A 19,612-nucleotide genomic window follows, 5' to 3' on the forward strand; every position below is an offset into this window, starting at 1 on the left:
GCAAAGCAAGCAAAGCAAGCAAAGCAAGCAAAGCAAGCAAAGCAAGCAAAGCAAGCAAAGCAAGCAAAGCAAGCAAAGCAAGCAAAGCAAGCAAAGCAAGCAAAGCAAGCAAAGCAAGCAAAGCAAGCAAAGCAAGCAAAGCAAGCAAAGCAAGCAAAGCAAGCAAAGCAAGCAAAGCAAGCAAAGCAAGCAAAGCAAGCAAAGCAAGCAAAGCAAGCAAAGCAAGCAAAGCAAGCAAAGCAAGCAAAGCAAGCAAAGCAAGCAAAGCAAGCAAAGCAAGCAAAGCAAGCAAAGCAAGCAAAGCAAGCAAAGCAAAGCAAACCCTGTTTCTTCTGAACCTGAGCTCAAGGCAAAAAGCTCTCTTCCTATTCGCTACGGAAACGTCTCACTTGCAAGGCCATTCTCGCATCTCCTTCCTCTCCTTTCTCCCTTTCCCCTTTCCCCCTTCCTCTCCTCTCTCCCTTTCCTCCTTCCTCCATCTACCCTTTGGATCCTCGTTGCTTTCTCAAGCAACGGATACACTTCTGCTCAGCATGACGGACCAGGCTCAAGAAGCTTACGAGCGTCTCACTAAGAACCTTTCCTTTGACTCGCACGGTGTCACCGAGCCCGTCGACCTCCCTCACAATGTGCCAGCTTCCAACTCGGCATCGAACGTAGTTGACTCGGCTCCTGCTGGTGCTACTCCCCTCGCTGCCACTGATGCCTCCTCTGCTGCATCTGGTGCTCCTGCTCCTGCTTCGGCTCCTGTGACCAATGGTTCCAGCTCTCTCAAGCTCAACGGCGCCAAGGCTGCTCCCGTCAACGGACATGTCAGCGTCAACGGCGCCAAGGCTGCTCCCGTCAACGGACATGTCAGCGTCAACGGCGCCAAGGCTGCTCCCGTCAACGGACATGTCAGCGTCAACGGCGCCAAGGCTGCTCCCGTCAACGGACATGTCAGCGTCAACGGCGCCAAGGCTGCTCCCGTCAACGGACATGTCAGCGTCAACGGCGCCAAGGCTGCTCCCGTCAACGGACATGTCAGCGTCAAGTACGCTCCCGGAGGCAAGGTCAAGCTCACCAATTACCCTTCTATCGCCAACGCTCCTCTTCCCGCTGAGGGCAACGGTTCCTTCAGCAATTTCCACCTTGCTGGTCTCATCCTCGTCACCCCCGCTGTCGTGCTCCGTATCATTCCCATCGTCAACCCCAAATGGTTTGGATGGTTCAGCTACTTGATCCTCTGCGCCATCTTCGGCGTTCCCGTCACCATCAGCTACTGGACTGTCATGTCCACCTACGGCCCTCGCAAGAATGAGAAGGTCACTCTTCCTGGCAAGCCTCTTGAATTCTACATGGATATCAAGGACCCCGAGCTCCGCAAGAAGTACCACGGCGACAAGAAGATTCCTTACCAGGTCTTCCACGATGCTTACTTTGCCGCCAAGATTGAGCCCAAGATGCCCCTCAACGGGCTCCTCGAATACCGATGGGACTGGTGCTCCATGCAGTTCACTCGGAAACTCTTCGAGTACGTTTTCTTCAATCTTGTCCCCGATGTTCTCATGCACACTGCCAAGCAGGACCAGACCCAGATTCAGGACAACTACGACCGAGGTGACGACTTCTACGCTTGGTTCCTTGGTCCCCAGATGATCTACACCTCCGGTATCATTTCCGACCCTAACAATGCCGAGACTCTCGAGGAGCTCCAGGACAACAAGCTCAACCTTGTCTGCTCCAAGCTCGACTTGCAGAAGGAGGACCGTGTGCTCGACATCGGCTGTGGTTGGGGTACGTTTGCTACTTTTGCCGCTGTCAACTACGGATGCGACGTAACCGGCGTCACTCTCGCCGAGACTCAGACTCACTTCGGTAACGATCGTCTCAAGAAGAACGGCATCGACTCCAACCAGGCCCGTATCCTCAACCTCGACTACCGTGACATTCCCGTGCAGCCCGGACACTACAACAAGATTATTTCGCTCGAGATGGCTGAGCACGTCGGTATCCGTCACTACGACAAGTTCCTCTCGGATGTCTACAACTTGCTCGATGACGATGGTGTCTTTGTCTTCCAGGTTGCTGGTTTGCGTCCTACTTGGCAGTTCCATGACCTCAACTGGGGTCTCTTCATGAACAAATACGTCTTCCCCGGCGCTGACGCTTCCCTTTCGCTCGGATGGGTCGTCACTCACCTCGAGAAGGCCGGCTTCGAGATCCGATCCGTTGATGTCGCTGGTGTTCACTACTCGGCCACCATCTTGCGATGGGCTCAGAACTGGGAATCCAACAAGGAGAAGGTCGTCGCCAAGTACGGTGACCACATGTATCGTATGTGGAGCTTCTTCCTCTGGTCCAGTGTTATCGTTGCTCGTGAGGGTGGCAGCTCTGTCTTCCAGTTCACTCTGCACAAGAACCTCAACGCCTACCACCGCATCAACGGTGTCAAGTCGCACGGTGGCTTGCTTCCTCGTCCTCCTATCTCCAAATTCAAATCGGTCTACAACTAGACGAAATCCGCATCCCCGTCTCTTTCGCACAGCTCAAAAGGCTTCTCCAAAAGAGATATCAAGAGAATCAATTGGATCGCAAAGGACAATCGCATTGGCCATCAGTCCCACCATGAAGCGTGCTCTGTATCGACGTTCAACCTCTCACACCGGAAAGGCTCTTTGTACAGCAAATATGTATTTACAACACAAAATTTGAGAACTTTTGATCAATACCTGAGCTGTGACTGGACACTGTTGTCGCTACGAACGATGCTAAGCAGAGTTGGTGGCGGAGTGGATTTTCTGGAACCTTCCAATTGCTGAGCCTAGAGACGTGCGCTCGCCCGCTTTCCAAAAATACCTGAGAGACGACGGGCTGTGCGGATGGCTCAGCCGAAGGAGGCGCGCTTGGACCCTCCGCCTCGCTCCTGCACCCAAATCACCAAATTTCTCCACTTTTCGGGCAACGTGCTCATCAACTAAGGCGCTGGCGCTCATCTCTTTGCCATCTGATCACCATCATCACCTCACCTTCCACGCCTCAAGATGTCGTCCAACTACCCGGCAGCTCCACCATCTTACGCCCCTAAGGGCGGCTATCAGCCCATTCCTCAGCACGATGCTCCCTCCTATGGTGCTGCCGAGACCAGCGCTGGTGTCGGTGCCGCACCTCGCGATGTCGACCAGGAAGGCGACCCTGATGACTTCAAGTTCGGTGTCACGGTCGAGCAGTCTTCTCCTGAGATCAGAGCAATGTTCTTGAGAAAAGTTTATACGACACTATTCCTTCAGATCCTCGGCACTACCGCCATCGCAGCGATCATGACCACCCAAGGTGTTGCCAGCTGGGTCCAGCAAAACCAGTGGGCCTTCATCGTGCCACTAATCGGCAGTCTTGTCACCATGGGCTTCTTGTACTGGAAGCGTCACTCGCACCCCACCAACATACTCCTCCTCTCTCTCTTCACCGTTCTCGAATCGCTCTCTCTCGGCACCGTCATCACCTACGTAGACCAGAAGATCGTCCTTCAGGCCATGGTTATCACTGCCTTCACTTTCCTCGGTCTCACCCTCTTCACTCTCCAGTCCAAGTGGGACTTCAGCAGTCTCGGCGGCTGGCTCTTTGGTGGTCTGATGGTTTTGGTCGGCGTCGGATTCGTTGGCATCTTTTTGCCCTACAATCAGACCTTTGACCTGATCATGGCCGGTGCTGGTTGCGTCATCTTCAGTCTTTACATCGTCTACGACACTTGGCTCATTCAGAGAAGGCTCAGCGCCGAGGAGTGGGTCTTGGCTAACATAAGCCTCTACCTCGACATTGTCAACCTGTTCATCAACATCTTGCGCATCCTCAACAACCAGTCTCGCGACTAAGCCTTGAATCGGATCCGGTTTTGGCTTTCGATGCTCCTCGTTCAGCCCTGGCAATCCCTTGCCGATCCAGTCTCATACCCGCTATTTTCTTTCATAACGGCACGACCGTTACTTCGTGCTGCTAGTACTGTAGATACCCAATTACGCTCACTTGTCTGACTCAATTCGAAAAGTGTTGTGATGCATGTTCTTGAAAGCGCTTGTGACAGTCTGACAGAGCAAGTTGGTGCAACGGCCAACTCAAATTCTCGGCATGATTGCGAAGCTGTACAGGTTCGCAACTCAACCTTTCCGACGGCACACGGAGGAACATGTTCAGAACTTGTTGGCGGAGCCGTTCTCCCGGCTCGAAAGCTCAAGATTCTCCGCTGCGCCAATCGCATGCTGCTGTCTCGAGATCAGCCTTATATTGTTCTCTCCCCCCTGTATCTTCTAGCGAGGGCTCAAGCACTCTTGAGTAAGTCCACAAAGCAGTTCGTGTCGATGTTGATAAAAAAAACTGCAAGATTGATCCGAGATCTGGATTTTAAATGGAGCCGGTCGAACTCGATTTGAGCTGAACGTCTAGGACAATGTTGAGTCGCCTTTCTTTGCTGGTGCTGCTGTTTTTGATGATGCCGGGAACTGTCGAAGCTCAGCGGGTGGAGGACGGTAAATGCCCTTATAGTGTACACCGGGAGGGACCAAGCCAGCCTGCAATTTTCATCGCAGTGGAACACAATGCAGGTTTCGTCAGTACACGTCCGTCTATCTTCAACAGGTTTCCGCCACTTTGTGAGCATTTGGTACTTACCCTATCCAACATTCTAGCAACAGGCTTTGAGGGTTGAGCACCCAGCTTCAACCAATGTCGAATCCTCTCTTCGTTCCACTCTAGTCGCTTTTGCAGCTTCGGCTGTCCCCCTTGTGCTGTTGGGGCGAGACCAGATGTCATTACTGCTCCATGACCAGGTGCGGCTTTCTCCTTGCTTCTTGCGGTGCTTTTTCCGATGAAAGGGGTTGGTAGACGTCCAGAAGGAGCAGGTCGGGGGATAGGATCGTATTCGCCAAGCTTTTCGATAGGTCGGGCATCTCTTGGCTTGCTATCGTTGATTGCTACGACATGGTAGAATGGGCTGTTACGAGTGCCTTTTCGGCTCAGACGCAGTCTGACGACCATGTCTGTGAGATTCTCGAGGTGAGGTGAGAAGCTGTCGGGGTCGAGAGCAAGGCCGGAAGCTGTTGGGGCTGAAGACAGCAGAGACGAAATACGATTTTGGCGCCAGTCGATAATCGATGTGATCGCTTCCGACCACTATAGGCTCTGACTGAAAGGATCGATGCGTGCAGGTACAGAGAGCATGAAGGTTGAGATAAACGCTGCCAACAATGACGATCATGTCGAACCTCTTGTCGGCAGTTGGAAGCTTTTTTGCTCTTCTTAGCTGAGGCTAGTGTCCGACAGCCGAAAAAAAACTGGATCGCGAATTTGTGTATGTGCATACCAGCGATCTCACAAAGATATAAAGCAGCTTACCCAGGCCATGCTCTGATAGCTTCTGATACTTTCCGAATTGCTCAGCAGGTTCGTGAAGGATAGCAACCCTCGGTCTGTGCCGGATCGTGGAAGGACTCAGGACCTCAGGCCATGCTGAAATTGAAACATATCAGGATGCTGAATGGTTGCGTTGAAGATAAGATTACAGATTCAATACAGATGTAGGGCTGGGCTAGTCCCAGGCCCCTGTTTGGGTACAAGTTGTACTAGAGTTCGGGGGATCTAATAATCACGGAGAAAGGCCATCTAGACAGTCTGAGATGCACCTCCCCCCTGCATGATGCTCGTCGATATGCGGAGAAAGGCGGCAGAGGTGTTCAAGACTTCATCAAGAGGTCTAACGCCAACGCAGCTTCATCGATCTGAGCTCTTGTTCTCTTCTGATCTGTCCTCGATGGCAGGTTGTATGAGAAAGAATCTCCTTCTCCCTTCTCGCTGCTTGTTGGTTGCTCTTGCAAGAGTTCTATTGTTTGTCCGTCGAGCTGCTCTCTCTTTTCGGAGTCGCGAAACTTGTTGCTGCCTTTGTTCTTCTTCGTCTTTGCGAGCAGCTTCTTGGCGCGAGATTGGACGAGCAATGTTGTTACTGGATGCTTGATCCTTGATGCTGGCGAGGATGCGAATGAGGACGATGAGGAGTGGGAAGAAGACTTGAGTTTCGAAGAGGAGGCTTTCGCGGCCGATGAGGCGCGCGTGCTTGCTGCTACCATGACGGAACGGCTCGATGCACTGTATGCGAAGAGTAATGGGGGCAATGTTTGAGCAGAAGCTGTTGTCTGTCGTGACAGGCTCCAGTGCGGTATGAAACGAACGAGCGAGGAAGTGTGAGGGGAGAGAAAGAGCGAGCATCGGCTACTTTTGCAACGGCTGCAAGTCCAAAAATCCACCAAAAAAAAAAAAAAAAAAAAAAAAGAAGTTGCCGCTTCACTTTATCGCCCGCTGAAATGACCGATGGCCTAAACCCTGAGTCGGGGCCTCAGCCTGTGGAGGCGCTCAGCCACCCTGATCTCTTCGTAAATCTAGAGTCGAACGACACCAGCCTATTTAGCCGACACACCTTTACCTCACTTCACCACGCCCGCTCCTCACCTTCACACCACCAAAAATCCATACTCACCTTCACACAATATCAATCATGGCATTCAGCACTTCCGATAGGTTCGTCAATTCCTGCATGGCCGTCACTTGTAAGTTGCTCCCTTCAAATTAGTTCCTGTTCATGTTGGATTAGTGCTATTCATCAATATGTAGCTGACAGAGGACACCACTCCCCTTCTTGACTTTGCAACGCAGGCGAAAAGTGCGGCAAGACCACATGGAAAGGCTGTGGCAGACACATTGACGCCGTCTTTGCCAACGTGTCCAAGGAGCAGCAGTGTACCTGCCCTCGTTCATGATCCGATGATCGCAGGCTTCTCAGTCAGCGGATTCAACCACTGTCAGCGATGCTGTACCAGGCAACGCACAAAAGTAATGGAAGCGTCTTGTCCTTGAAATTTCAGTACTGATTGCAGGTCTGTGTGTGAAGTACATTGTAACAGCGATGAAGATACGAGAGCGGTGATGGATGAAAGTGACAGGTTGTCTATTAGTTGAAAGAGCGATTTAGTTGACAGGCTGGTCCTGGCTAGCGCCGTCGTTCTCCATAATCTTTTCCTTCGGTGCAGATTGTGACGAGATGGACTCCTTGCGCTCCATCTCTTCCATCTCCTTTGCCGTTGCCGACCATGGCCCTTCGCCGAATGCGTGGTTGAGTGCTGACCAGACATTGTTGACGTAGTGCACCTCAAGATCATCCAGCACGGCCTTAGGCACATCTGCCTCAACGTTGGGCTGGTTTTGCGCTGGCAGAATGACCTTGGTGATACCAGCTCGGTGCGCAGCAAGCAACTTTTCTTTCAGACCACCGACCGGCAGAACCATACCCCGCAACGAGACCTCACCGGTCATAGCCAATGTAGGCGCAACCGATCGATTGGTCAACAACGATGTGAGCGAGACGGTGAATGCAACACCTGCAGAGGGACCTTCCTTGCCGATAGCACCCTCAGGCATATGCAGATGCACGTCCTTGTTCTCAAGCAGGTTGTCATTGGCCTCTTTGACAATGCCGAGGTTGTGTGCGTTGGTCTTCATCCATGAAAGAGCGATCGAAGCCGATTCCTTGATAACGTCACCGAGCTTACCAGTGAGCTGAAGACCACCCTTGCCTGGCATGATGGTTGTCTCGATGGGCATCAATGAGCCAGACCCGTTGCCGAGGTAGCCTAGACCTGTCGACACACCGGCAGGCATGACGCTGGTGTAGAGGCGGTCTTTGTGGTAGACGGGAGGTCCGAGGTACTTCCCCAGGCTGTCGATGGTGATGACCACCTTGACATCCTTGGGCACAGCCATGGGCTGACGCTTTTCGGTGGTGACCTTGACCGGAGCCTCGGGAGCTGCATCCTTACCAGGCACCTTGCCGTCTTGCAGTGGCTTGCTTTCTGAAGTAGAGGACGAAGATTCTGCATTGCTCGTCGAAGCTGATGGCTCTGTGAATGGCGATGGAGCATCTCCGCTCTGACCGTCAACTGCTGGTGGAGTTACGGACTGTTTTGTGCTGTCAGCCGACCCAACAGTGCTTGAAGAGGGAGCAGCCTCAGTCTTGGCGCTGGCAAGCTCGCCCTCCTTGGGCTCGGGGAAGACAGATTCTCCGTGCTGCTTGACAATGTCGAATGCAATCTTGCGGTAGACCTTCTCAAGAAGCTTGCGGAGACCACGAACACCGCTCTCCCTGGCGTGATGCTTAATAAGGAAGTCGATGGTCTCATCCGGCAGCTCGATGTTGGCATCCTGCAGACCCGAAGCCTCCTTGGCCTGAGGGGCAAGGTAGCCACGAGCGATGTGACGCTTTTCATCCGCAGTGTACGAAGAAACCTCCATTACTTCCATACGGTCGAGCAATGGCTGAGGAATGGTATCGAGGGTGTTGGCCGTGCAGACGAAGAGAACCCGGGAGAGGTCGACGGGCACGTCCATGTAGTGATCCAGGAACGAGCCGTTCTGCTCAGGGTCGAGCATCTCGAGCAAAGCAGATGCTGGATCACCATTGTGTCCTCGGCCAATCTTGTCGACCTCGTCGATGAGGATCAATGGGTTCTCGGTGCCGACCTTCTTCAGAGCCTGAATGGCCTTGCCTGGCATGGCTCCGACGTACGTCCTTCGGTGACCCTTGATCTCAGCAACATCGCTAAGACCACCGACACTGAAGCGGAAAAACTGACGCTCGACTGCTCGTGCAATCGACTTGCCAATGGACGTCTTACCGACACCGGGAGGTCCGACCAGGCAAATGATCTTGCCCTCAACCGTACCTTTCAACTTGCCGACAGCAAGAAATTCAAGAATGCGGTCCTTGACGTCCGAAAGACCATAGTGGTCCTCATCGAGAACACCGGTAGCGTTAGAGATAGAGTAATTCTCGGGCGAGTGAACTCCCCATGGAATGCTGGTGAGCCAGTCAAGGTAGCCTCGAGTGACGTTGAACTCGCTAGCAGCTGGTTCGAGTGTCTGCAGCTTGTTGAGCTCCTCATCGAAGACCTTGCGCACGGCTTCGGGCATGTTGAGCTCGCCCGCTTTCTCGCGGAACTTCTCCGCCATCTTGTCCTTGCCATCGCTCTCAATGCCAAGCTCCTTCTTGATACCCTTGAGCTGCTCCATGAGGTAGTACTCGCGCTGACGCTTCTGGATCTTGGACTCTACATCCTTGCTGATCTTGCTCTGAAGCTGTGCGTTCATAAGCTCCTTCTTGAGGACAACCAAGGCCTTCTGAAGACGTTCGCGGATGTCAAGTGCCTCAAGCACGGCTTGCAGCTCGCCGACTTCGCCTGTCGAGACGGCTGCAGCAAAGTCTGCGAGCTTTTCGGGCTCCTCGAACACGTTGCCTGCACCCTGCGAGATGGAGAAGTTGGCAATCTGGTCACGGAAGAGCGGGTTGAGCTGTGCGATGTCCTTGAAAACGCTGATGAGTTCCGACATGACAGCTCGAATGTACTGGTCGTTGCGCTTATCGTAGGGAGCTGCTACGAGGTTGGTGACATTGACGAGCGAAACGACGTAGTCTTGGAGGAAAGAGGTCTGGAAAGGTGCAGAGTGGGACGGCATATCTTGGCTGTCAGCAGCTGCACCGTCTTCGCTCTCAGAGTTGCCTTCCTCGTCGGCTGGCTTGGGAGGTGCGGGTGGTGCGGTCTGCTGAAGATGAGCGGCGGAGGCATCGTTGGCCTCGGGAAGGACGCTGTCGTCGCGAGCCTCTTGCTGAATCTCGTGAGCCTTAGCAATGGAAGCCGCCTTGGCGGCTTCGTTGGCTGCTTCGTCGCTGATCGGATTAGCAGGGCCGGCGCCCTCAGTGCCTGGAGGTGGCGAAGGGATAGTCTGGCCTGTAGGAGTGATCAACTCGTCAATGCGAATGCGTCGGTGAGGATAGAGGACAGCAGTGATGCCCTCTTCGTCTTCAGACTTGTTTTCGCCACCCTTGCCCTTCTTGTTTCCGCCTGACTGACCGCCGCCCTGCACGGGAAAGACACTGGTGACCTGTGCGAACACACCGACCTTGTGCACCTTGCTGAGGTCAGTAATAACATCTGCGTCCTCCTCCTCGTCTTTGAGCAAGAAAGCGCCGATGTAGGGCTGACCGCGCTTGAGCGACTCTTTGATGGCTGCGCAGACCGCCTGGTTCTTGATTACGACGGCCTTGTAGAAGCCAGGGAAGAGGGGACGTCGGGTGATGGGAAGCGCTAGCACCTGTGGGTATACAGAGGGGACTGTGGAGCGAGCGACCGAGTTGGAGCCGGAACCAGAACCAGAGCCAGAGCGAGATCCTGCACCACTCGAGCTGGAGCCAGAGCCGGACGCACCAGCAGCAGCACCGCCGGCAGCAGATCTAGCAGCGTCGGATGCATTGGAAGACTCGGCCTTGGCGCCTGACTTCTCGGGATCCTTGGGATTCTCCTCCTCGTTCTCGACTTCGTGTTCTTCTCCTTCGTGCTCCTTGCCCTCCTGAAGTAGCTTGTCTAGCTTCTTGGACCGTGGAAGATACTGAGTGGGCGAGGTGAAGAGCGACCTCGCAGGCGCCGAGCCGAGTGCACTGTATGAGCTTGTCTCGAATGACAGAGGTATTCTTGGCGAGGACAAGGACAGGCCGACATTCTTGCGAGTTGCTGAGGCAGCGGTTGACGATAAAGACGTGATACGTCGTTGTGTGATGGTTGCAGCATTGCAGGCCGATGAACGCCAACGAGCAGCGCTACCGGCTGCGTACCTTTGCGAGGGGATCATGCTGCGGTGCTTGTCCAACAGCGAAGCAGCTCGAAAAGGCCAGCTTCCTTATCCTTTTTGAAGTCCGAGGCTGCCGAGTCAGAGAACAAAAGACTTTATCGGGTGAGGTGGTTTTGCACGCTGTGACGAAGAGGAGATGGAGGGAACCTGCGTGCTGGATTGTGATGGGATGTGACGGAGTGAAGAGGAACTGTTTGAAACTACCAGAGAGAAGTGTTGGAAGAGAGGTCCGAGAGCGGTAGCGTGGGAGGAGCACGATGACTAAATTGCTTCGCTTACCTCGAGTGTGAGATGTGAGAGTCTCTGCCAGAAAAGCGGCGAATTCTGAAGGCATTGCGTGTCATTCTCTTGGCTGCCCTTTGTCAGTGGCGTTACCAAAAATTGACTCAGTCCGAAATTTGGGCTCAGTCGAACGACATGTCGTGCCCTCGAAGGCCCGTTCTATTTGCCAGCCATATCGCCATGCCCTTTCAGCTTTGACTTGAGCGATAACCATGGTCGCTAGTATGCAATCAAACCACTCTCAGACATAGTAGCAGCCCAAGAGCATGAAGAGGTACCTTACGAAGATCCTGTACGCTTTGCTGATTCGAACTGCCGAGGCAAATCTAAGCAGCTGAATGTGGAGGAGGAAAGCACGTAAAATCCGATAAGCTGAGCTACCCGATCACAGGAAGATCGAGAAAAGTTCAACTCTGTTAGAGTCTGATGCTAACATCGCACGCGACGCGGGTTCCTGACGAGTGAGCGGAAGAGCCGATAGGGTATCAAACTTTGAGTGTTTTTAGAAACGCGTGTTTCTCGATTTTGACCAATTTTTCCTATTTTTGAGCACCCAAAAGACACGTGTTTCTAAAAACACATTTGCAACAAAGGTGACATTTGGTTCGATATAACATGTATGTTATCAAGTACATTGTCGATAATGAAGGAAGCAAGCGGATGCGCATCCGTGCATCCGCACTTCATTTTGGAGAGTCACCAAAAAGGGGAGACCATTTTACCTGGTCCGGAGGCGTGTTTTCAGAAACACGGTTTTTTTTTCTTTTCTTCTTTCCCAATTTTGAGTGAGCTTACGTAAGATTTCTGTGCGAAAGTGTTGGTAAAGCAAAAGCGCAGCAGACAGCAGACAGCGGCTGCAGCTTGGGTGGCGGGCGCAGACAGCAGACCCTGGCTCAAGCGAGACCAATGATTGCGCACGGTGAGCGCGAACAAGTCTACAAGCCATCCTTGTCATCTCCTCTTCCCCTCTTTTCCACCTTAACGGCTTTCTTCGCCTCGGTCTAGCAGCTTTGTGATCCCGGCTCGATACCATCGTTCTTTCCTTCTCGGCGCTTTCTCTCTTGCTTCCCGTTCGGTACGACGTTCTCTCCACGTTGTTCTACAAACATATTTGCTTCTTTCACTTTTTCTCAAGTTTCCGATCAAGCTGGTTCTCGTTGATACAAAGCCTCAAAGCTTCCGCTTTCCGCCTCTATCTTTCAGGACAGAGTCTCGACCACACCAGGCTGGTGCCGTCGTTGCCGCATCACTTGCGCCCTTTCCGTCGCTCTTCCGACTAGGACACACTCTTTTACCCCAGTCTCCCTCAGGCTTCCAACGTTTCGACCACAACCATGGGTATCCCCAAGTTCTTCCGCTTCATGTCGGAGCGTTACCCGCTCATCAGTCAACTCATCGAGGAGAACAAGATTCCTGAGTTTGACAACCTTTACCTTGACATGAACGGTATCATTCACAACTGCTCTCATCCCAACGACAGCGACGCCTCCTTTCGTATAACGGAGACGCAGATATTTTTAGCAGTATTTGCATATATAGAGCATCTCTTCCACAAGATCAAACCCAAGAAGGTTTTCTTCCTCGCCGTCGATGGTGTCGCTCCGCGTGCCAAGATGAACCAACAGCGTTCTCGACGTTTCCGTACCGCAAAGGAGGCCAAGGAGATTAAGGAGAAGGCTGAACGTCGTGGCGAAGTTTTGCCCGAAGAAGAGGCCTTCGACTCCAACTGTATCACTCCAGGTACTCCCTTCATGGCCAAGCTCTCTCAACAGCTCGAATACTTCATCGCCAAGAAGATCACCGAAGATGCCGACTGGCGCAACGTGCAGGTCATTCTTTCCGCACACGACGTCCCTGGTGAGGGTGAGCACAAGATCATGGAGTACATTCGTCTCTGCAAGGCGCAGCCCGACTACAACCCCAACGTTCGTCACTGTCTTTACGGTCTCGACGCCGATCTTATCATGCTGGGTCTGCTCAGTCACGACCCTCATTTCTGTCTCTTGCGAGAAGAGGTCCAGTTCGGCCCTCGTCGCAAGTCCAAGGGTAGCCTCGAATCGCAAAACTTCTTCCTGCTCCACCTTTCCCTCTTCCGAGAATATCTCGACCTCGAGTTCCAGGATCTCCGCTCTTCCCTGCCTTTCACTTACGACTTTGAAAGGATCATTGACGATTTCATTCTACTCGACATCTTTGTTGGAAACGATTTCCTGCCTCACCTTCCTGGTCTTCACATCAACGAAGGCGCCATAGATCTGCTCTTCAGTATCTACAAGCAGATCCTTCCTGTCGCCGGTGGCTATCTCAATGAGAGCGGCAACCTCCGAACTGACCGTCTCGAGCTTGTTTTGGCTGAGCTTTGCAAGTTCGAGATGGAACAGTTCGAGCGCGACTACGGTGACACCGCCACTCACAAGGCCAAAATTTCCAAAAACAAGAAGGCCATCACTCAGGCCAAGGCAAAAGGTGGTCTCGTTCTGACCAAGTCGCAACGGGACCTATTCAACAAGGTGCATGCCTTCGTCATGGCACGTCGACATGACCCCGCCGGTGCTCCCGAAGAGCTCTTGGTCCCTGCTGACCTTCCCAACAAGGACAAGCGCTTCCTTGAGGACCTCGCCTCGAGCCTCAAGCTTCGCGCCTCCTTCAACAAGATAGACCCTATCTCGCAACAGCCCGCCATTACGCTCTCTTTCCCCGCCATCGCAGCTGAGGACGATGACAGCGACGATGGTCCTTCTGATGAAGACGGCGACGACTCTGAAGAAGACTCCGACGATGAATCCCCCAGCCCTTCAGCTGATGAAGGTGCTCGCAACAAATCTATTCCCGCACAGTCTGAGGCCAACGTTGCTGTTGACCGTGTGCTGAACCGCTACCTCAAGGCGAAGGTCGACAACGCCAGCGACGACGAAGCTGATCCCGAGGAAGACTACAAGAAGCGACTCGATGTTCAGATGACCGCTTGGAAGAAGGACTACTACAAGGAGAAGCTCGAGATCGACTACAGTGACGATGAGGCCATGGGCAAGCTTGCCTTTCGCTACATCGAGGGTCTTCAGTGGGTGTTACATTACTACTACGACGGTGTCGCTTCCTGGGGCTGGTTCTACGACTACCACTACGCTCCCAAGATTTCCGATCTCAAGAACGTCGGCGAGATGAAGTTCGAGTTTGAACTCGGGAAGCCCTTCCGACCCTTCGATCAGCTAATGGGTGTGCTTCCGGCACTCAGTAACCAACACATTCCTTTCGCATTCCGCGACTTGATGACCGATCCCAACTCTCCCATCATCGACTTCTACCCTTCCAACTTCGAAGCCGACCTCAACGGCAAGAAGCAGGACTGGGAAGCCGTCGTCAAAATTCCTTTCATTGACGAGAAAAGGTTGCTCGACGCCCTAAACAAGCGTGAAATATATCTCGGCATTGAGGAGCGTAAGCGCAACGGCTTCGGTTCCAGTCGTGAGTTCACCTACAACGAAGTTGAGCAGATCTTCTTCCCTTCGAGCCTGCCTGGTACCTTCCCGGATCTCGTCCACTGCCGTGCCAACGTCAAGGATTTCGATCTGCCAACGCTCGATGGCCTCCACCTCGTCAAGGGTCTCACTAAAGGTGTCGAGCTCGGCGTTCGCGCTCTAGCCGGTTTCCCCTCGCTCAAAACGCTTCCCCACTATGGTCGCCTTGGTCATCATGGCGTCAATGTCTTCCAGTCTGAATCTAAGGGCGTCAGCATGGTCGTCACAATCGAGAATGCTTACGAGGACGCCAAGACCGAGGCCATCGCCGAGGCTATGATCGGTAACCGCGCGTTCCTCAACTGGCCCTTCCTCACTGAAGGCCTCGTTGTTGGTGTCTCGGACAACTTGTTCCGCTACGAGATGGGCATGGTCGGCGGTCAGAAGAAGGTGGTCGCCACCCCTCATCAGGGCGCCAGCCTCAGTGACTTCCACCGAAAAGCCGAGCGTGCTGAATATCACTACAGCAAGCATATGGGTGTTCTCATCGGCGACGTTGACGTCCTCGTCCACGTTCGACCACTCAAAGGTCTCAAGCGCCTCGACGATGGCGCTTTCATCAAGGACTACGAGGAGAGCCCGAAGAAGGAGATCGACCAGGCCGTTCAAGTCACCGTAACCAACGTCATTCACGACGATGCTCGCCTCCTCGAGTCGCCTGCTAAGCCTATCCGCGAAGAGTACCCCGACAAGACCAAGGTCTTCTTCCTCGGCGCCGGCGCTTACGGTACGCCCGCCCACGTTGTCGGCAGCACGGACGCCTCGCTCGCCATTGAAATGGTTTTCTTCCCCAATCAGGTCAAGGAGAATGCCTATCTGCGTAACCTCGTCGTCTCGCGTGCTCGAGTCCAGTATTATCCCTCTTACCAGGTCGCCAAATGGTGCGGCATCACTTCTCTGGCGCTTGCCAAGCTCACCTCAAGCATGACGCTCGCTTGGAAGGATCAGAAGGTCAACGTTGGTCTCAGTCTCAAGTTTGAAGCCAAGGGCGAGAAGGTGCTCGGCTACTCGCGAAAGTCGGCCGCCGGATGGGAGTTCTCCGAGAAGACACTCGAGCTTGTCAAGGAGTATGTGAAGACCTTCCCTGAGATTGCTTCCATGCTCAGCCACAAGTCCGGCGTCGACATCACACGCGCTTCGCAGATCTGGGACGAGTCTCAGGTCGATGCCAAGATGGCTCAGCTTAAGGATTGGATCAAAGCCAAGGGCGTTCGCGATCTTGAGACCGTGCCGCTGTACGCAGAGCAGCTCTCGAGGGACACTATTCAAAATATCGAGGCCTTCACCTCTCGTCTCGTCGACACCCGCACTGCCATCGGCGCTGCCAGTCAGGTCAAGCGTGTCTTCATGAAGGGCATTCCTCGCACTGCTCTGCTGAAGCCCAGCCACGCACCTTTCCGTCTTCAGGCTCAGCGATTCGAGCTCGGTGACCGTGTCATCATGGTCCAGGAAAGCGGCAACGTTCCGCTCTCGGCCCGTGGTGTCGTTGTCGGGATCACCAGCAACGCTCTCGAGGTCGTATTCGATGTGCTCTTCCTTAGTGGTACCACGTTGGGCGACCGTTGCGCTCCTTACAAGGGTGCCACTGTGTCATTCGTCAGCGTGCTCAACTTGACGCAGCCGCAATTCGTCTGTGCCGGTACAAGCGGTGTCGGCGACACCAGCGCTTCGGTCGGCAGCGCTCTTGAGAGGACCCTTGGCCCCATTGGCGGCACAGGCTCTTGGCAGGGCAACGGCAACAGCAACGGTGCTCACGGATACGGCGCTGGCTCTGGTGGCGCTCCTTACAGACCTCCCAACGCTTTCACACCGAGCGCTGCTGTTCAGAACGGCAAGGGTCCTGGCGGTAGCACGCAGATCTTGCAGCGACCCCAGCAGAGATACGCGCCTGTCTCGAATGACGTGGCCTTCTCCGGCGTTGCTAGCGGTGCGCACAAGCCGACACGAGCGGCCGCCTCGTCACAGAAGCAGCTGGAGGAAATCAATCCCATCATGGCTGCTCTTGGCATCCGTCCCCCCGCCGCCAACGGCCACGGTCATGGTCACAATGGGCCTGCTCGTGGAGCTGCTCGCGGAGGTGCTAGGCCCCAGTGGCCTCCTGTGGCTCACAACCAGCCTCACGCTCCGGCCGTGCCTGCTGCCCAAGCAGGTGGACACGCCCCACGTTGTCGTGGCGGCCGGGGCGGAGGTGCTCCTCGTGGTCGTGGTGCTCCTGCTCCTCGAGGTGGTCGTGGTGGCCGCGGCGGCGCAGCTGCTCAGTGATTCACTCACATCGATCTGATGTCGCTTTGTTCTTGAGGCCCTGTTCCTGTACCAGCTACTTTCCTTTTAATGCCAATCGACAGCATCCCTGCTAACAGACCCAGCGTGTCAGTGTGAAGCTTGTGTGTGTGAGCAGCTGAATTTTGAGCCATCTTTTCTTGTCCGATTTTCCAAGCACCTTTTCCGTTGACCGCAGAAGTCAAGGTGGAGGTTTTGGACTGCGTCGGCAGCCAAAATTTGACCAATGCGAGCGTATAGTGAAGTAATCTTGCATCGTATGTTTGAGCAGCACGGCTATACAACCCGGATGAAACCTCCTCTTCCTAAGAAGGTGATTGACTGAATTGGCCGTGTTGACCGCAGAGCCCGGGAAGATCACACAGCGGGTCGAAGGCATTCACCCAGAGCGTTCCTTATCATCTTCGCAACTTCCTTCCATCATGATCCCCTCAAACGCCTAAACTCTGTGCAAGTATGTCGGCGCCTCGAACCACGCAAGCATATCAACTCTCGTCGTTCGAAAAGAGCCTGGACGGGCTTGTCCTTGACGAGAACGTCTCGCTGCCAGATGCTTCCAAAATGGGACCCACTCAGGTGCTCGTGGAGATTCACGCTGTTTCACTTAATGCTCGAGACTATCAGATCGCCACTGGAACGTACCCAGCACCCACTTCTCCACCTATCGGTCTGGTTCCGGTCTCGGACGGAGCTGGTAAAGTCCTAGCCGCGGGATCGGATGTCACTACCGTCAAGGTCGGTACTCGAGTCGTTACTCACCTCTGCGCCGAATGGAAACAGGGTCATATTGGCAATGAGATGCAAGCCACAGCTTTAGGAGGAGGCAACCCAGGCGTTTTGGCAAAACACGTTGCCTTGGACCAATTCAACCTGCTCCCTATTCCTGATCACATGGACTTCCGACAGGCAGCTTCCCTCACGGTCGCCGGTCTGACCAGCTATCACTGTCTCTTTGGTCACGCTGGTAAGACAGTTCAGCCTGGACAGAGCGTCCTGATCGAAGGAACGGGAGGTGTCAGCATCGCAGCTCTTCAACTTGCTCTTTCTGCCGGAGCACGACCCATCGTCATCTCGAGTTCGGATGAAAAACTTCAACTCTGCCAAAAGCTCGGTGTACGGGCAGAAGACTGTGTCAACTACAACAAGGACAAGAACTGGTGGCAGACTGTTCGTGCTCTCACCCCACGAGGAGAAGGTGTCGATCACACGGTGGAGATCGCCGGTGGTACCACAATGACTCGTGCTCTCATGGCAACTAAATCTTACGGCTGTGTTTGGGTTGTTGGGTACATGGACGATTACAAGTCCGAGTCGGAGCGCGCAAGCGATGAAGGCCTGCCTGACATCGCCAAAGCGGTGCTTTATAACCAGGCTCAGGTTCAAGGTGTTATGTGCGGAAGCTATCAGTTGTTCCAGCAGTATCTGGCCGCACACGAGATCGCAGAGCACAACGTCAAGAACAGGGTGGCTACCTTTAACGTGCTCAAGCCGCTCATTCTAGAAGAGCAAGTGTTCAAATTTGAGGACGCAAAGAAGGCGTTCCAGTTGCAAGGGTCGGGCAGGTTCGTAGGTAAGGTGATTATTGATGTCGTTTCGAAGTAGAGCGGTTCAAGAAAGCACAGTCGTCATTCCCAATATTATCCTTCAACAGTCCTTACACTTGGGACACATCTCCAGTGATCTCTTATGGATGATTCGCAACCCACCTGTGCCTGTGCTTGCGCCTCGCTGTGTACAGTCGATGATCAACGGTGAGTTATCGCCCTTGACCACGCGTGACACTTTTTTTTGAGGAAAAAAGGATGTTAAAATTGCCTTACTCAAGAGAGTCACTTGCGAGCTCCCAGCCGTGGCCACTATAGTGTGAGCAGCATACCGCAAGGTGAGACAGTTGTGAGTTGAGGCTGGAGGGAAGTGAGAGGCAATCCCCCACAAGGGGCATTTGAAAAATCAGATATTGCACTTGGCTAGGGGTGGAGAGATTGAGAGGTTTGTCCACATTTGCACAGAGTGCTGCAGCTGTTGAGGCTGCAAGATCAGCCACTGGCTTGTCAACATAGCATTGGAAGCAGTCACTATGCCAGTGTCTGAGGCCCTGAATGGTGGCATCATCAGCACTGTTGGCTGCCACCCAAGTTGTGGCCTTGCACCAGAATGAATGTCCAGAATATCCCTCAGGTGATATGCCACAGGCAGTGAGGTGTCATAGGACTCGATGCGCAGAAGCAGAAGTCTTATGAGAAGCAGAAGTCTTATGAGGAGGAGTGCAGGAATTGAGGATCAGGCAAATCGAGGGGTTTACAACAGAGTTCATCAAGATCTGTAGTAGAGAGGCTCTATGACAGATCTCACCCAGATTGGCACAAGCAAGGATTGTATCACAAATTCCACCAGGATCCATAGTATCATGATTGTATGATGGATCTTGTATGGGTGCTGATTTCACAGGCATCTCAGCAGGACAAGTTGTTGGGAACATTGAGTTTGCCACCCTGATGAAGCAGGGGGCCAACTCAATGATGAACTTGGAGCAGGAGGATGGGAGAGATGAAGAAGGGGGTGAGTCGCCACTCAGATGAAGTGGGAGTGGCCCCTATCAAGGATGATATATGACCATGCTTCTCATCATAATAGTCGAGTGGAGCTCCATCCACTCTACACCTTACACATTACTAGTTATCACTTCAGCATAAGTATACTTAGTAGTTTTCTGTCAGCAAGTTGCAATCACATAGTATTGCTTCTATTGTAGCACATGTGTTGTATCACTGCTCACTGACATCATCCAAAGGTGGTATTAACTGCAGTCTGGATATTGATTGACACCAAAG

General features: G+C 53.5%; 8 protein-coding genes across 8 annotated transcripts; 5 read left to right on the top strand and 3 right to left on the bottom strand.

Moving 5' to 3' along the window:
• Positions 1-533: 533 nt before the first annotated feature.
• On the top strand, positions 534-2,495 carry UHO2_02033 (uncharacterized protein; the record flags this gene model as incomplete). Its single annotated transcript, XM_041559470.1, has 1 exon — positions 534-2,495. One exon carries the CDS (start codon positions 534-536, stop codon positions 2,493-2,495), a length of 1,962 nt encoding a protein of 653 aa, XP_041415404.1.
• A 528-nt stretch (positions 2,496-3,023) lies between these two features.
• On the top strand, positions 3,024-3,851 carry UHO2_02034 (uncharacterized protein; the record flags this gene model as incomplete). Its single annotated transcript, XM_041559471.1, has 1 exon — positions 3,024-3,851. One exon carries the CDS (start codon positions 3,024-3,026, stop codon positions 3,849-3,851), a length of 828 nt encoding a protein of 275 aa, XP_041415405.1.
• A 564-nt stretch (positions 3,852-4,415) lies between these two features.
• On the bottom strand, positions 4,416-5,010 carry UHO2_02035 (uncharacterized protein; the record flags this gene model as incomplete). Its single annotated transcript, XM_041559472.1, has 2 exons — positions 4,416-4,544; positions 4,645-5,010. 2 exons carry the CDS (start codon positions 5,008-5,010, stop codon positions 4,416-4,418), a joined length of 495 nt encoding a protein of 164 aa, XP_041415406.1.
• A 695-nt stretch (positions 5,011-5,705) lies between these two features.
• UHO2_02036 (uncharacterized protein) lies at positions 5,706-6,095 on the bottom strand (the record flags this gene model as incomplete). The annotated part of the gene is made up of 1 exon (XM_041559473.1): positions 5,706-6,095. One exon carries the CDS (start codon positions 6,093-6,095, stop codon positions 5,706-5,708), a length of 390 nt encoding a protein of 129 aa, XP_041415407.1.
• Positions 6,096-6,520: 425 nt separating this feature from the next.
• UHO2_02037 (uncharacterized protein) lies at positions 6,521-6,782 on the top strand (the record flags this gene model as incomplete). The annotated part of the gene is made up of 2 exons (XM_041559474.1): positions 6,521-6,572; positions 6,679-6,782. The coding sequence occupies 2 exons, from the start codon at positions 6,521-6,523 to the stop codon at positions 6,780-6,782; spliced, it is 156 nt and encodes a 51-aa protein (XP_041415408.1).
• A 208-nt stretch (positions 6,783-6,990) lies between these two features.
• UHO2_02038 (putative PIM1 - ATP-dependent protease, mitochondrial) lies at positions 6,991-10,701 on the bottom strand (the record flags this gene model as incomplete). Its single annotated transcript, XM_041559475.1, has 1 exon — positions 6,991-10,701. The coding sequence occupies one exon, from the start codon at positions 10,699-10,701 to the stop codon at positions 6,991-6,993; it is 3,711 nt and encodes a 1,236-aa protein (XP_041415409.1).
• Positions 10,702-12,317: 1,616 nt separating this feature from the next.
• On the top strand, positions 12,318-16,763 carry UHO2_02039 (putative KEM1 - multifunctional nuclease; the record flags this gene model as incomplete). Its single annotated transcript, XM_041559476.1, has 1 exon — positions 12,318-16,763. The coding sequence occupies one exon, from the start codon at positions 12,318-12,320 to the stop codon at positions 16,761-16,763; it is 4,446 nt and encodes a 1,481-aa protein (XP_041415410.1).
• A 474-nt stretch (positions 16,764-17,237) lies between these two features.
• On the top strand, positions 17,238-18,383 carry UHO2_02040 (uncharacterized protein; the record flags this gene model as incomplete). Its single annotated transcript, XM_041559477.1, has 1 exon — positions 17,238-18,383. The coding sequence occupies one exon, from the start codon at positions 17,238-17,240 to the stop codon at positions 18,381-18,383; it is 1,146 nt and encodes a 381-aa protein (XP_041415411.1).
• Positions 18,384-19,612: the final 1,229 nt, after the last annotated feature.

This window comes from Ustilago hordei (genome assembly GCF_900519145.1).
Source record: "Ustilago hordei strain Uho2 genome assembly, contig: UHO2_contig_03, whole genome shotgun sequence".
NCBI classification, from domain to species: Eukaryota; Fungi; Basidiomycota; class Ustilaginomycetes; order Ustilaginales; family Ustilaginaceae; genus Ustilago; species Ustilago hordei.